Source organism: Podarcis raffonei, chromosome 11 (genome assembly GCF_027172205.1).
Source record: "Podarcis raffonei isolate rPodRaf1 chromosome 11, rPodRaf1.pri, whole genome shotgun sequence".
Lineage (NCBI taxonomy): Eukaryota > Metazoa > Chordata > Lepidosauria > Squamata > Lacertidae > Podarcis > Podarcis raffonei.
In genome coordinates, this window is record NC_070612.1 from 64,500,486 (window position 1) to 64,514,363 (window position 13,878).

General features: G+C 40.6%; 1 protein-coding gene across 4 annotated transcripts in view; it reads left to right on the forward strand.

Moving 5' to 3' along the window:
* The window catches only part of LOC128423062 (transient receptor potential cation channel subfamily M member 3), a 365,948-nt gene that overhangs the window by 225,664 nt on the left and 126,406 nt on the right, over window positions 1–13,878 (forward strand). For all 4 annotated transcript variants that reach the window (XM_053407777.1, XM_053407778.1, XM_053407779.1 and 1 more), the window contains exons 2-3: window positions 8,800–8,879; window positions 11,192–11,396. In XM_053407777.1, the coding sequence (XP_053263752.1) occupies window positions 8,800–8,879; window positions 11,192–11,396 (285 nt within the window). The remainder of the gene's footprint in view (window positions 1–8,799; window positions 8,880–11,191; window positions 11,397–13,878) is intronic.

Genomic DNA, 13,878 nt, shown 5'->3' on the forward strand with positions numbered 1-13,878 from the left:
GGTAGTATAAAGCCAGAAAATAGCCCCCTTCATCCAGAGCAAGTTGTGGAAGAGGAGAACCATTTATGTCAAGTACTGAGTTCCTTTGAGGAAATGCAGGATATAACTGTATTAAGTAAAAATCCATAGCACTGAATTCTTACAGAGAGCAAGCTCAGCCTCTGTGTCGCTTTCAGGCCCACTTTCAAGACTACCTCCCAAAAGGCAAACTAGCTTTCTACCTCCCCCAACCAAGCAATGATTGACATTTCTAAGAAAAATAGGTACAGGATATTGGATCCATTCAAAGTCAGCACTCAAACAAGAAAAAGGATGTTAACAATTGGTTCATAAACTTCTATAAACACTTTTTTATGAAGCCTCCAATCTGGCTTCAATCTTTGCTGTTGTCCCAATTTCCTATTTTTGACTGAACTCTGCTTTTCACCTATTGGGAAAATACACAGCTATACTCTGTCAATTTGGGGCCGCACATCCCTTGCGTGAAAAATAATAACCCACCCAGAGAATACCTTTAGGTGTTTGTGCAATTTTTAAAAAATACACCATTTTGGAATCATGGTTGCATGCAACAGAAAGACTTCTTCTCACAGCCATCCAGAATTGTTGTGATTACTATGAGCATAAGACACCCATTACCCATTCCTTGAAAATACCACATGGCGCTTAGCAGTGAGTGTCTGCAACCAGTTTGGATTTATAGGCATAACGGAGGCACTCCCTTAACTGTTGTTCTAACTTAACAATATCCTCTGGTAGATTCTTCCCCACTACACACATACATAAATGCTGGCATATATGTTTGGTTTTCCCCAAGAGGTCTTTTCAAAGGTTTCCAGCTTAAAATAAAATAAAATTGCCAGATATAATATGTTCAGCCGCATATTAGAACATTTGAATATGAATATGTAAAGTCATTGCCAAAAACTATTGAGCTTATGATCAGGAGTAGATTTTATTTTAGTTCAGTTCAGTTCAGATTATTATTATTATTAATTTTTAAGACTCCTTATTGTGTACTTAAGTATAAAGAAATTTCAAAAGGGGCTTAATAATGGGCACAGTATAATAAATGGTAAACCCTTCACAAATCCGGAGTGTAGTCCCTAAGGCGGCTGAAGGGCGCCTTGTCTGCCTCCTTCTGGCAGCTCCTGCAGCCAAGCAGGTGCCAAACATCTTGCTCTGCTTTCCTTTGGACCCCATCAGTCCCTGGGTGGAGGAAGGGGGGCGGTGTGGGTGGGCCACCCCAGGTATCACCACTGAGGAGGGTGACAAAATGCCGGGCAGCACGCCCGAGCCACGCGGTGGTTTGGGTGCCCGCAGGTTCCGCGCTGCCCCAAACGGTCTGCCCACCGCCTCCCCCTCAGCTGTAGGGCGGCTGAGTGGGAAGAGGCAGGCAGACTCCTCAGAGGCCCCGCGGAGCGTCCTGCCCCAACTCGCCCCAGGCACATGTGCTGCCCCAGGCACCCAATCGGCTGCATCAGTGAGGCTGAGGCATCTTGTCAGCTGGGCAGCCCAGGAGCTCCAGACACACTGCCCAGACTTGTGCCTTGGGGAGGTCACTCTGGGGCTGCTAATGCAGCAGTTTGACTTCACCCCCAGAGGGACACTCCATTGTCTCTCAAGACAGAGGGATGCCAACAGCAACAACTATAAACGGTAAAGTCACTGGGTTGTATCCAATGGGGGCTTGGTGCTAGCAAGGGCAAAACTTCTGCTTGTGTGGAGCAGGATGCTTAGTCTTCACCCCCCTCCCCACTTTGGAGCTCTTACCCACTGAAAAAGTTGCTTCTGAGTCTTGGGGGACCTTCTGAAAGAGTGCAAGGTGTGGCATGAAGAACTGCAGTAGGGGAGGGGGAGCAAATGCTTGTTGCCTTGCCTTAATGTAAGAAGACCCACTTTCTAGGATCACAGTGCCAGCACAACTTGATGCTCCTGTTTTCTAGGTTGGGATAGAATCTCAGGCGCAGGGGCTGGATGAGGCCCTCCAGGCCCCTCTGTCTGGTCCTCGGCCCTCTCCCCAGGCCAGACCTCCCAGTCCTGCTCTGAGTCCTCTGTGAGTTCTTTTGTCTGGATGAAATGTGTCCTTGGAGTGTGGTAATAATGTATCTTTCTTTCCTCGATGGAGGGGTATGTGTGTGTATGTGATACCATTTGTCTTTTCTGTGACTGGAATTTGGTCAACTGTGCACAGTGATGAGTCACACCCATTGTTCTGCCCACTGTTGCCTCGGGCTCCACTCTCCAGTGTCCTGGACAACCCCTGAGGTTCTCCATGATGGAATGCAACCCTCAGGCTGGAGAAGGTTTTCCTCCTCTGTTCTAGGTGCTTGAATCCAGCAAAGGTTATGTGTTTAGGTTGCGTACACACAATACAGTTAAAGCACATTTGAAGCACATTCTTAACTCAAAGAATTCTGGACATAGGAAAGTTTTTTTAAATGTTTAATGTTTTATTATGTTTGTATATGTGTCGGAAGCTGTCCAGAGTGGGGCAACCCAGTCAGATGGGTAAGGTACAAATAATAGAGTTGTTGTTGTTGTTAATTAATTAATTAGTTACTGCAGTTTCTGAGGGGTAACCTACAGTGCCTTGAAAACCTACAGGGCCCAGAATTCTTTGAAGAAGAGAAATGTGCTTTGAATGTGCTTTAAAGGTATATCTATGTAGGCAGCTGATATCTTTCCCAACAGTTCTTTTTATAATCTCATTGTCCATCTCTCCCACTTTCTGCCCTAATCTATCCTCATGAAATTCAAACTTTTAACTTCCGATTTCTGTGCTTCTGTTCATCAAAAGATTTAAGTTTTAAACTTTTTTAAATGTTACATTTATTACAAGATAAACATTCTTCTGAAAGGCAACCAGCACTTTTGATACACACTTGTTGATGAATCTCTCCCCCCTACCAATATATAGAAATTCCCAGCGGTTGCTAAACCAACACAGAGGGTTTTATTCTTTGGAGAGTTAATATACATCATGTGGGCTCAGGTTCTTTCCAGCTTAGTACACTGTTTCTTTTGAAGGATTTGCTTTCCTGAGTTGAACTTTCAGGACTCAGAACACCTTATCACACTTTCACAAGACCTTCTTTCTGATAATTGAAAAAAAGCAAAAAACAAAAGCCCAACAGCCTGTCAGGGCTTGTGCCAGTTAAATCCAAGCTCTCGGGGGATTTGTTTTTCTTTTGGCGTCAGATTAGATGTTCAAACGAAGCTGTGTTTTGGAGCTGCAAGTGGATGTCTGTAGAACTCTTAATGAGGCTAATCCCATGGCGGCACATTCCAAGCAGCTAATGGGCGCAAGTTCATTGCTTACTTTAACATCTCTTGGTCAAGAATGGAATGAATGACTTTGCTGGTGGGCGGTCAGGAGTGAATTATTAGTAGTAGAATGACCAGCAGCAGAAATGTGGACAAACTGCCCAGAGAGAACTTTAGACAGACTCAAAGGCGGATGATCAGGTAAATAATAACTAACATTATTATTATTTGGTGGCAGTGCTTAGTAACAAAATATTTCAGGGATATAAGGCAGGAACAAATTTAAACTCCCACTATGAATGTATACATTTACAAGTAACTGTATGTTTTGCTATTTAGTGCTAGAATAATCTATAGAATAATGATGGTGAAAAAATGGATCATAAATTTGTTTCATTCATGAAAGACATTATCATTCAGTTTATTATTCACTGCTTTTATCTAACATGCAGAAGTAATTGATAATTGCAAATTCATTAAACAATTGTTTTTGCTTTTGTGCCTTCATTCTGCAATATCTGTTAATGTAAATTAGTACTGATATGCTGCATTCATTGCCACTGATGCATTTCTTACTAACTGGCTGGTTTGGCCTGTAGAATGGAATGCCTTCTCGTTCGATTGCAGTGAAAATCAGTAATTATTAATAAGTAATTTATAGTTTCCTTGGGGCTGAAAAGACAGTAGTGGTTCAAATATTTTTTAAACAATGAAGGGTTTTTTCATACTTCAGTACCACACAAGACAGATTTTTCACAAATTTGAAATTGATGATATAATTGAAAATTAGAGGCAGATTATTATAGTAATAAATATTTTACTGTTTTTCTATTGGTAGTCTATTGCTATAGCTGAAATTCGGGAATATATTGTATACAATTTTATTTATTGACTTTTGTCAATTGACCTTAATATCTTTCCTATCAGCCGACACAAAAAAATAATACTTAGCACCAAATGCTGGGATAAGTTCTGCTTGTGAAATTCTAAGTAGCTTCTTTTTATTTCTTTAAGATTTTTATATTCTGCTATAACGTTTATCCAAAGCAAGCTTACACTAAAAATTAAAACAAAGCAATAATAAAATATGTAATAAACCTAATAAAAGTAATTAATAACATGAGAACAATGGCCACATTAAAATAATAATTAAAAGAGCAAAGTAACAGAAAGTCTGATTAGAAAGATTGTTGTCAGGTCTAATCAAGCAATTCTTTTATACTTAACAGAGTGTTTCATATTTTACTTTTAAATTTAACCTTGTTAGACCAGCAAATTAATTTTCTCTAAGCTACATTTTAAAGATAGCTCTCCAGAAATATTTTATGGGCAAATTCATCAGTGGCAACATTTGAATAGTTTATGTACATTTTCATAAAACCTCATAAGTGAACCAAGAAATATGGATAAAATAGCTGCTTCTTGGTGTTTTTGTACTAGGAAATTCTTTAGGCAGCTATCCAAAAAATTTAACACATAATAGCAATTTAATATTTACGTGGCGGGGGGGGACGATGACTATCAGCACTCCAGTCACCTAAATATTAAACTAAATAAGTGAGCCAATGCAATTCATTGAAGCATAAGGTGTTTCACATTTCAAGTAATTCTTTGAAAAATGAATCATTAACCATTTTCTCTTAGTATGTAATACTTTCACAAGGCAACAATTACGCAGATGCACACACACTCCAAGGACAAGAACAGTGTGTTTCTATAAAATAATCATTTATTTCAATTGCTTCTGCTACAACGTGCTAACTACATGTTTTGTCAACACCTGTTCATTGCAAAATAAATTTGTGCCCTCATTTTATGTTTTGTGTGTTTTGACTTCTAATTAAATATCCGCTCTAAGGTTGCAATCTTGTGCATACAAATTAAGTTCAAATAGGGTTCTGTGTGTGTTTTAGCATGGCAAACATGGGTTTCTGTGAAATCAGAACTCAAGAGAGGTTAGCTAAGGTTACCCCACTGCATGCAATCCTAATTATTAGTTTAAACATGATCAAGCTTACTCTCATATGTGTGGAAAGAATATTCAGGCAAAGCAAACAAATTATGATAATAAAGGTATTATAAACCCTCATTGTGAAAACTTGTTTAAAGCGTTTTCCAAAGCCCAACATTCATCATTTCCTTCCATGCCCTTAGCACTGGCCAAGGCTTGTGCGGGGAATGTGTGCTCTGCCATGCCATTTTCCTGGGATGTGAGAAACAACCATTTCTTCCTTCTTTAGGACAGGGCTGCATTTTGACTTGTGCCACTGCAGGTTTGCTTAATAAATTTAAGATCAGAGCATCAGCTACATCAAGGATACCAATACTTGGCTTTCCCATTGTAGGGCGGATGTAGGAAACTAAAGAGGAAATCATTAAAATATAATCTGGTACTAAAATCATTTTGATATGTCTATAGTCTTTTACTGTTCCGATGATATTTTATAGGGTATTCATTTATGAAAAGCTTTACTTCTGAAAAATTCATATATAGCCTGAAGAATGTTAATGGAACAAACACTGTTCCTTCTAGTAAGAAATGAACTATGGCAATTAATTTTTCAAAGCTGATGTTTTTGCCAGGGCATGAAGTAGCAGGAAGTATATTCAAGGGACTGGGCTGCTCTTTTAGGTATCAATGGCATTTAATGCATGCTACTCCTCCTTAGCATGTTTGCACTTGCACCACAGTAACTGTGTGCTTAGGATTGTAGCAACAGTCTTTTATCACATAGCCTATAGCTACTATAAGCACTCATGTAAATCTCATCAGCTCTAATCAACATCTTTGAATGCATTTTGTTTCTTTGCATGTTTTCTAAATATATCTAAATTCGGGAGGGGGAGGGAGGTCATCTCTTAATTGCTGGAGTGGTGCTTTTTGTCCTTAGATTAATTATTAAAAACATCATATTGACTTGAAATAGGCTACTTAGGCTTACCCACTTACCCACTTCTGAGTCAAAGTGCACAGAATTGTGCCATTAGAAAATTAAGATAATTTTAAGAATTATAAAAATTATGCTATTGCTATTTTTCCCCATTGACCCAATGCACACCCACTCTACTTGAGAACAAAAACCCTGTTGATACCGCCTGCTCTTTTTAAAGATAGCATCCACATAGTGAATGGCTTCTCCAGAATGAGCAGAAGCTAAGATTTTGCATGCTTTTTTGCTTGTTCATTTCTGGGCTTTTTCATTTTGTTATCTTTGCATGCTGCTAGATGCAGATTGAGGGTGATACCAGCTTCTGTTCATGGTACAGTGGCACCTCGGGTTACAGACGCTTCAGGTTGCAGACACTTCAGGTTACAGACTCCGCTAACCCAGGAATAGTACCTCGGGTTAAGAACTTTGCTTCAGGATGAGAACAGAAATCGTGCTCCGGCAGTGCGGGGGCAGCGGGAGGCCCCAATAGCTAAAGTGGTGCTTCAGGTTAAGAACAGTTACAGGTTAAGAACGGACCTCCAGAAAGAATTAAGTTCTTAACCCGAGGTACCACTGTACATGATTCAGAAAGCATGTTCCTCTCAAAGAGGTTGTTGCCAATGGCAAAAAAAAAAAAAAATACTAGAAGAAAAACAAATAGAGCAGTGAATCTCAAAAGGCAGCCTGGCTAAAGGAGTGGCTCAGCTAGGGCTTGACCCCTGGCCTGAAATCCACAGCATTGGGGGTGAAAATGACAGCCTAGAGAGCAGCAGGTGGTGGGATATGGCAAACAGGCCCTGCATGAGCCCCTGGGGCAGCCTGGACATGCCAGATCCTGCTAGGGCTAACACTGGGTCATCACAGCACCCCTTTTCTTCTTCTTTAGTAAAATGTTATATAGTCAGGGGGCAGACAAGAGGTGTACATGGCTACAGGTGCTAATTTTTATTTTATTATATCAGTGGTTTTCAACCAGTGTGCCGTGGCGCCCTAGGGTGCCTTGAAGGATGGTCAGGGGTGCCGCAGGGGTGTCCCTCTTTCCTTCCCTCCCTCCTCTGAAGCCCTCTTGCATCTCTGCCTCCCAAAGGCTTGCACAGCTGTTTATTGCAGCAGCCCTGGCCATAAGCTCCGCAAGCGAATGTTGCCCCTGGGAGGCCCTGCTCTTTGGGGCTCCCAAGGAGAAGGAAGAGGAGAGGTGGCTGAGGGAAGCTGTTCAAAAAGGGCTGAGGGCTGCCAGCTCTGCAGGCAAGGGGGGACCTAACTGGGCTCCTGAGCCCCACAAAGGAGCCGCAGAAAGAATGTAGTTGGTCAAGGGAGCCTTAGATTCAAAAAGGTTGAAAATCTCTTTATTATATGATCATTTGCTACAACAAAATGATGCTTATTCCCTGTTTATCATCAGGGCAACAGAAACAAACTCAATTTTTTTTACCCTTGTCATCAGAGTATTTCTTCTTCTTTTTAATCAGGGTTGGAAAAATGCTGTTAGCTTGTTTTTTGCATGGGGATGCAGTTGTAAATCATGGAATGGGGTACGGGGAGGGAAGAAAAATGTTAATTGTGTGCTTCAGCACTGAAGTGATTCACAAGTCTATCTAAAGGAAGACATCATAAAACCATTAAGTCCAGAGTCTAAAATTGCACAGCTGTATGGAACTCAATGCCTTTTCAGCATTCTTGTTCTTTTTCCGGCACAACTTGGTCTGCTGCTGCTCAAATATAACTGCTGCTTTATATTGTGGCTCCTCTTGTTTGGTGCTTCTTATGTCCTCCTCTCTTGTTAATATTTTTTGTTGTTGAGAATGCGATATAACATAGATATATATCTTTGAATGGGATATAACACAGAAAGGTAACAGAAACAAACTTAAAAAACATCAACCCACCTATAGGAATAGACAAAGTTAGACCAGGTTTCCTCCTATGTTCCCAGTGGAAATGATGATGATATGTGTTACACTACAGGAAGGAAAGGGCTGATACTTAGCACGATCATTTAAGGACTCTCCAGGTGTGTCCCACTTTGATGGATGGTTTCTAAAGAGATGTGTACAAGTGTATGGTGCTGGTGTTAATCTGGTGCCAGAATGAACTTTTGAATGTTGACAAAATTTCACAAATATTTCTGGTTGCGAAGCAGAACAAAATCCATTCCACACCTTGGGATTCTACAAATGATGTTCTTATTTGTTTCCTTCCTGCTTCTGGATTCCCTGTTTTTCAAGGTAGTCAGTATGAAAAGTGGATTCTGAGCTTTGACTTAATTAAGAAGTCAGATGTGTTCAGTGATCCCCATGCAAATAGTTGTTTTATGTGATTTCAAAACAGCAAAAAGAATGTAATGTCAAGGGGTTTCTTACCAATTGGAGAGGATTAATGTATCGTTATTTTCATTTGTTTTATTTTGTTGATTATATTAATATTAATGCTGTATGCAATCCATCAAGCCCCACAATAAATGCCAGTGGAGCCTTTTATTGAAAAACACAACTCCTAAACTTTGCTACTGTGGAGCATCCTATGTTAAATGCTTTGTTGTCCTTTAAAAATGATATTGAACAGGAAATTTATTTTATGGATTTTTTATTCATCTCTTTTTCAGGCTCAGAAGTCATGGATAGAAAGAGCATTTTACAAAAGGGAATGTGTTCACATCATACCCAGCACCAAAGACCCCCATAGGTATGGCATGGCTTTTGTCAATGAACTTGCTTTTCATGACAGCTTATACTTAACCTATTATATCTCATTGGATCTTGGCTTTTGATGCCTGGCAGAGAAGAAACAGCTCTATTTTAGTAATTGACAGGCAACAAATGTTGTTAAACTAAGATGGACACAATATCAATTTGAACATAATGTAGCTCTTTAACCAGGCCTTTGGCTAATTAACATTCTATGTCCTTTTAGATGTCTTTGTGGGAGTATTGGTTTGCTTTTGTTTTTATTATGTATTTTGTGTTCTAATTTTGTATTTTTATGTTGTGAACTGCCCTGTGATCTTTGGATGAAGGGCAGTATGCAAATTTAATAATAATAATTTTCCTTTACCCAGAAAAATACTTCAGGTTAGAGATATAGCTGTTGAAAAAGATGAATGCTAACAGATAATACATATACAGTGGTACCTTGGTTTGCAACCATAATCCGTTCTGCAGGTCCGGTTGTAAACCAAAACAGGTTGTAACCCAAGGCGCTCTTTCGCCAATGGGGCCTCCCAAAAAAATGGTTTGTAATCCAAAAAAAGAGACAGGCACTTCTGGGTTTGGCGTGGTTGTAATCCAAAACAGTTGTAATCCAAAGCGGTTGCAAACCAAGGTACCACTGTATCCTGCATTATAAGTAAAATATCTTCAAGTTGAACACATTTAACGTAATACAGCCTTTGAGAAGCAGTTGGGACAATATTTAAACGACCATTTCTTACCTTTTTCCATTTCTTAAAAGTGTAATTTTCTTGAAGTATCATGGAAATTTAAATCTGTTCAAGTTCTGTTAGCCCATTGTGGCAAAAATATTTATTGTATCAATTACCGTATTTTTCGCTCTATAAGACGCACTTTTTCCCCTCCAAAAATTAAGGGGAAATATGTGTGCGTCTTATGGAGTGAATGGGTCCATGGAGGGAGGCTCCGTGGCTTCAGCGAAAGCCCGCTGCGCTCCGGAGGCTTCGCATTGCTTTCGCTGAAGCCAGGAGAGCAAGAGGGGCCAATGAGCACCGACCCCTCTCCCTCCCCTGGCTTCGCTTCGCTGGAGAGGCGCTGCACAGAGAGGGAGAGAATTTTTTTTTCTTGTTCTCCCCCTCTAAAACTAGGTGTGTCCTATGGTCGGGTGCGTCCTATAGAGCGAAAAATACGGTAATTCAGTTTGTGTAAGCTCGTGTTTAACCTACTTGAAATCCCTGCAATATAACCTTTCCACGGTGTCATCAAGAATATGTGAAAAGGCTCTCTTGCAGTGATTTCATGTAAGTTAAAGACATGCTGCTGTACAAAGGCTGGTGCTGAGGGCCATGGTTGCAGCGTGATATGGCTTTGGGGTATGTCTTGTGGATGTTTGCTTGCAATAAGACAAAAACAGTTGTACAAAGGTAATTTCATAATCTGGATATGCAGTTCATATAGAGCATTCCAAAGTTACCTTTACCAAGGTAAATGTAAAGGTACCCCTGACCATTAGGTCCAGTTGCGGACGACTCTGGGATTGCGCGCTCATCTCGCTTTACTGGCCAAGGGAGCCGGTGTTTGTCCACAGACAGCTTCCGGGTCATGTGGCCAGCATGACTAAGCCGCTTCTGGTGAACCAGAGCAGCGCACGGAAACACCGTTTACCTTCCCGCTGGAGCGGTACCTATTTATCTACTTGCACTGTGTGCTTTCGAACTGCTAGGTTGGCAGGAGCAGGGAGCAAACAATGGGAACTCACCCCATAGTGGGGATTCGAACCGCCGACCTTCTGATCAGCAAGCCCAAGAGGCTCAGTTGTTTAGACCACAGCGCCACCCACGTGGTACTAGTCCACAATTTGGCCAATAAAAGGTGTCACCTTATTGCCTGTGAAGAGAGATGAGGAACTGGTGGGCCTCCAGATGTTGAACTCCACAAGATGGAATTTCTAGTGCAGTAGCATCTAGAGGGCCATGGTTTCATTTGACATTTACCTTTGAGCCTGTGGAAATAAAGGGATGCAAATCAAAGTTGATCTGCGTCAGAGTGACCAGCCATGTGTGCCTTTGAATAGTACTATCTTAAAGAGAATGTTGGCGGGTATAGCATCTCCAGCAGGGATGAGAAAAGCTCCGCCAGCACCTTTATTAAAGTTATTGTGGAGTTCTGTGTGGTTGTCTTCACCTATCTTTGTATCCTAACTATGTCTACTGAGAGGGAAACTGTTTTGAAGACTGAAGTCTTTTACTTCAGTATGCACAATGACTTAATTTAATCTCATCTGCTTCTTTATGAAGAAATACAAGTAATTTTTGCTTGATGCCATAGGTGTTGCTGTGGGCGCCTGGTAGGTCAACATGTGGGACTTACTCCAAGCATCTCCATTATTCAGAATGAGAAGAATGAAAGCCGCCTTGCTCGAAATGACATCCAGTCAGAGAAGTGGTCAATCAGCAAGCACACTCAGCTCAGTCCCACCGATGCTTTTGGAACCATTGAGTTCCAAGGTGGAGGTCACTCAAACAAAGCCATGGTAACTAAAACCCGCATAATTTGGACTAGAACGTGGTCCTTACTTCATAAGTTCCTTACTTCATGTTTGCTTTTATTTCTGTGTGTGTGTATCTTGGGTGCACATTCTAGGGAATGGTGCAGATTATTCCGCCATGTACATTAGCATCATTGATGCATTACAGAGTTGCATCAGTAATATGGGCAAATTCATGTTTCCAAGGAGCCTTGCAACCTAAAAGGTAGCCAGTGGGGGAAATAGCAGTGGGGAAGAGGGAGAAACATGGGTGTGTGGGAAATGTGGCCAAGAACCACAGCTCAGTCACAAAACAGATGCTGTACATGCAAAGGATTCCAGGTTCAATCCTTAACATGTTCATGTAGGGCAGGGGAAGACTGCTCTGGATCCACAGACAAACAGGATCAACAATACTGATCTAGCTGAACCAATAGTCTAACTCAGTAATTCCTAAATGTTTTTCCAAGCATGGTTGCATGGGGCTTAAGTGTAATTATATTGGAATACAATAAAATCAAAAGGAGTAGAGAGCCAATACATGGCTTTCATTTTCAGCAGTGTTTCCATGTTTCTGCCCTCCGTCTCTAGAAAGGCACCTACCTTGTTCTTTCCTAAAATTGTAAGGCAAGTTCTAATACAATACAAAAGACTCTGCTCAGTTTTACAGTGAGCTCATGTTCAATAGGAAGATGTTTCACATTGTTGGCAAACAGTAGTTTTTGGAGATAAATGTGAGCCTGACGGCTTTGAATAAAGTGACCCCAGAGGACTAGATACTGTTGCGAAATAAAATAAAAGTTTTATCAGTTTTGCTGATGGGTGAGCAGCAGATCAACTCCCACTGCTTTCTGCAGTAGGAAAAAATGTAACAGAAATGTATTGTTTATTAAAATTGTTCTTCTTTAATATAGAATAACCAAATTCTATCGGCAGTGCAGTGTGTCACATTTATTAAATGAGGGAATGCTTATTGTCAGACTTCCAAGGAAAACATCAGGCACTGTTAGATACTGATGTAACTTTAAAACACAATGCAAACCTCCATGTGTGGTTTTATAATTTTTCAGCTTATCTCCATAAAAGTAATTTGTTCGCTTCACAGAAAGAAGATACTTTGCTCTTTGCTTCATGTTCACTTGAAATTTATTTCTATTGATTATCTTACTAATTTTCAAAGTCACATGATAGCTTTACTGAAGGCTGGCCACATTACCTGGTAGCATTTGCCTGGTCAGTATTTTTATGGTTAAATTGCAAGCTTCTGTTCAAATTTCCTTGACATTAATGCTGTCTACAATGCTGTGTAGAATAACTGCTAATTGGCAAAAGTAATGAGCCCCATAAAGAGGCATTCAGGAAGTTCATGCCAGCTACCTACAAATTGACACATACAGAGTTTGACTGACATAGATTAGGAAATGGCATTTCTACTTTTTTCATTCCAATAGTTATAAAATTCTTTTTGAAGCTTAAAAAGCCAAATTCCTCAAACCCAGAAACTTGTCTTTCAACAACACAAAATCACATGGCAACCCTTCATTCTCACTGAAGCTTGTTAACCTTGATTACACCATGTCAAGGTCCCTCACTGCCCTTGGCTTTTAACTGCAGTGCTGCAGGCATGAAGAGAAACAGTTGGGCAGGCCTGGTACTTGCTCCTCTAGAAAACATTGAATAAACTCTTTCTACAATCTAATACTTTCTGACAGCTACCATGTTTGAGAAAATCATTATTAGAGCTAGACATTGTGCACTGAACTTGCTCATCCATTTCAATATAATTTAGTAAACTCGAGGCCACAACACTCCATTTATTCTTCTTCTCCTGTAAGCGGTAGCGTTAATGGTGTTGCCGGTTCATCATCTTCAAAAATAATGTGCCACAATTGTGAATTTTCATGTAAGTCAAGCCATATCTATTCTGCTTCATCAGTCCACTGTAAACTACAGTTCAGTTTTTCCAGTGCAGAAGAAAGAAGCAACTTTCAAATTCTTACCCTGTTTGATCCTCACAATATTATGAGATAGACGAGATTGAGAGTGGTTGCATTTGGAGGTAACAACAAACTCTTCCCTCTCTCCAGTTCCCCTTTGTTCTAAGCCAGGCATGTCCAAGAGGTAGATCGTGATCTACCAGTAGATCACTGGACATCTGTGGTAGATCACTGGCTCCCCCCAAAGAAGCTCAACCAGTTTGGTTCCCCTATAAAAAGCTGAACAACTTTGGCCTGAACCCCCCCCCCAAAAACGGTGCTTACTTCCTCCCCCCAAAAAGCTCAACAACTTAGACCTGAACCCCTAAAAAATGGGGTAGATCACTGCCAGTTTTTAACTCTGTGAGTAGATCGCAGTCTCATGGGAGTTGGCCACCCCTGTTCTAAGCCATTTGTTCTAAGCCATCAGATAAAAATGAAAGTGAAACCTCTTTGTGGCCATGTTAGAGGGAAAGAGTGGAGAATGAGAAGCTGAGATTTGCCTTGGCACA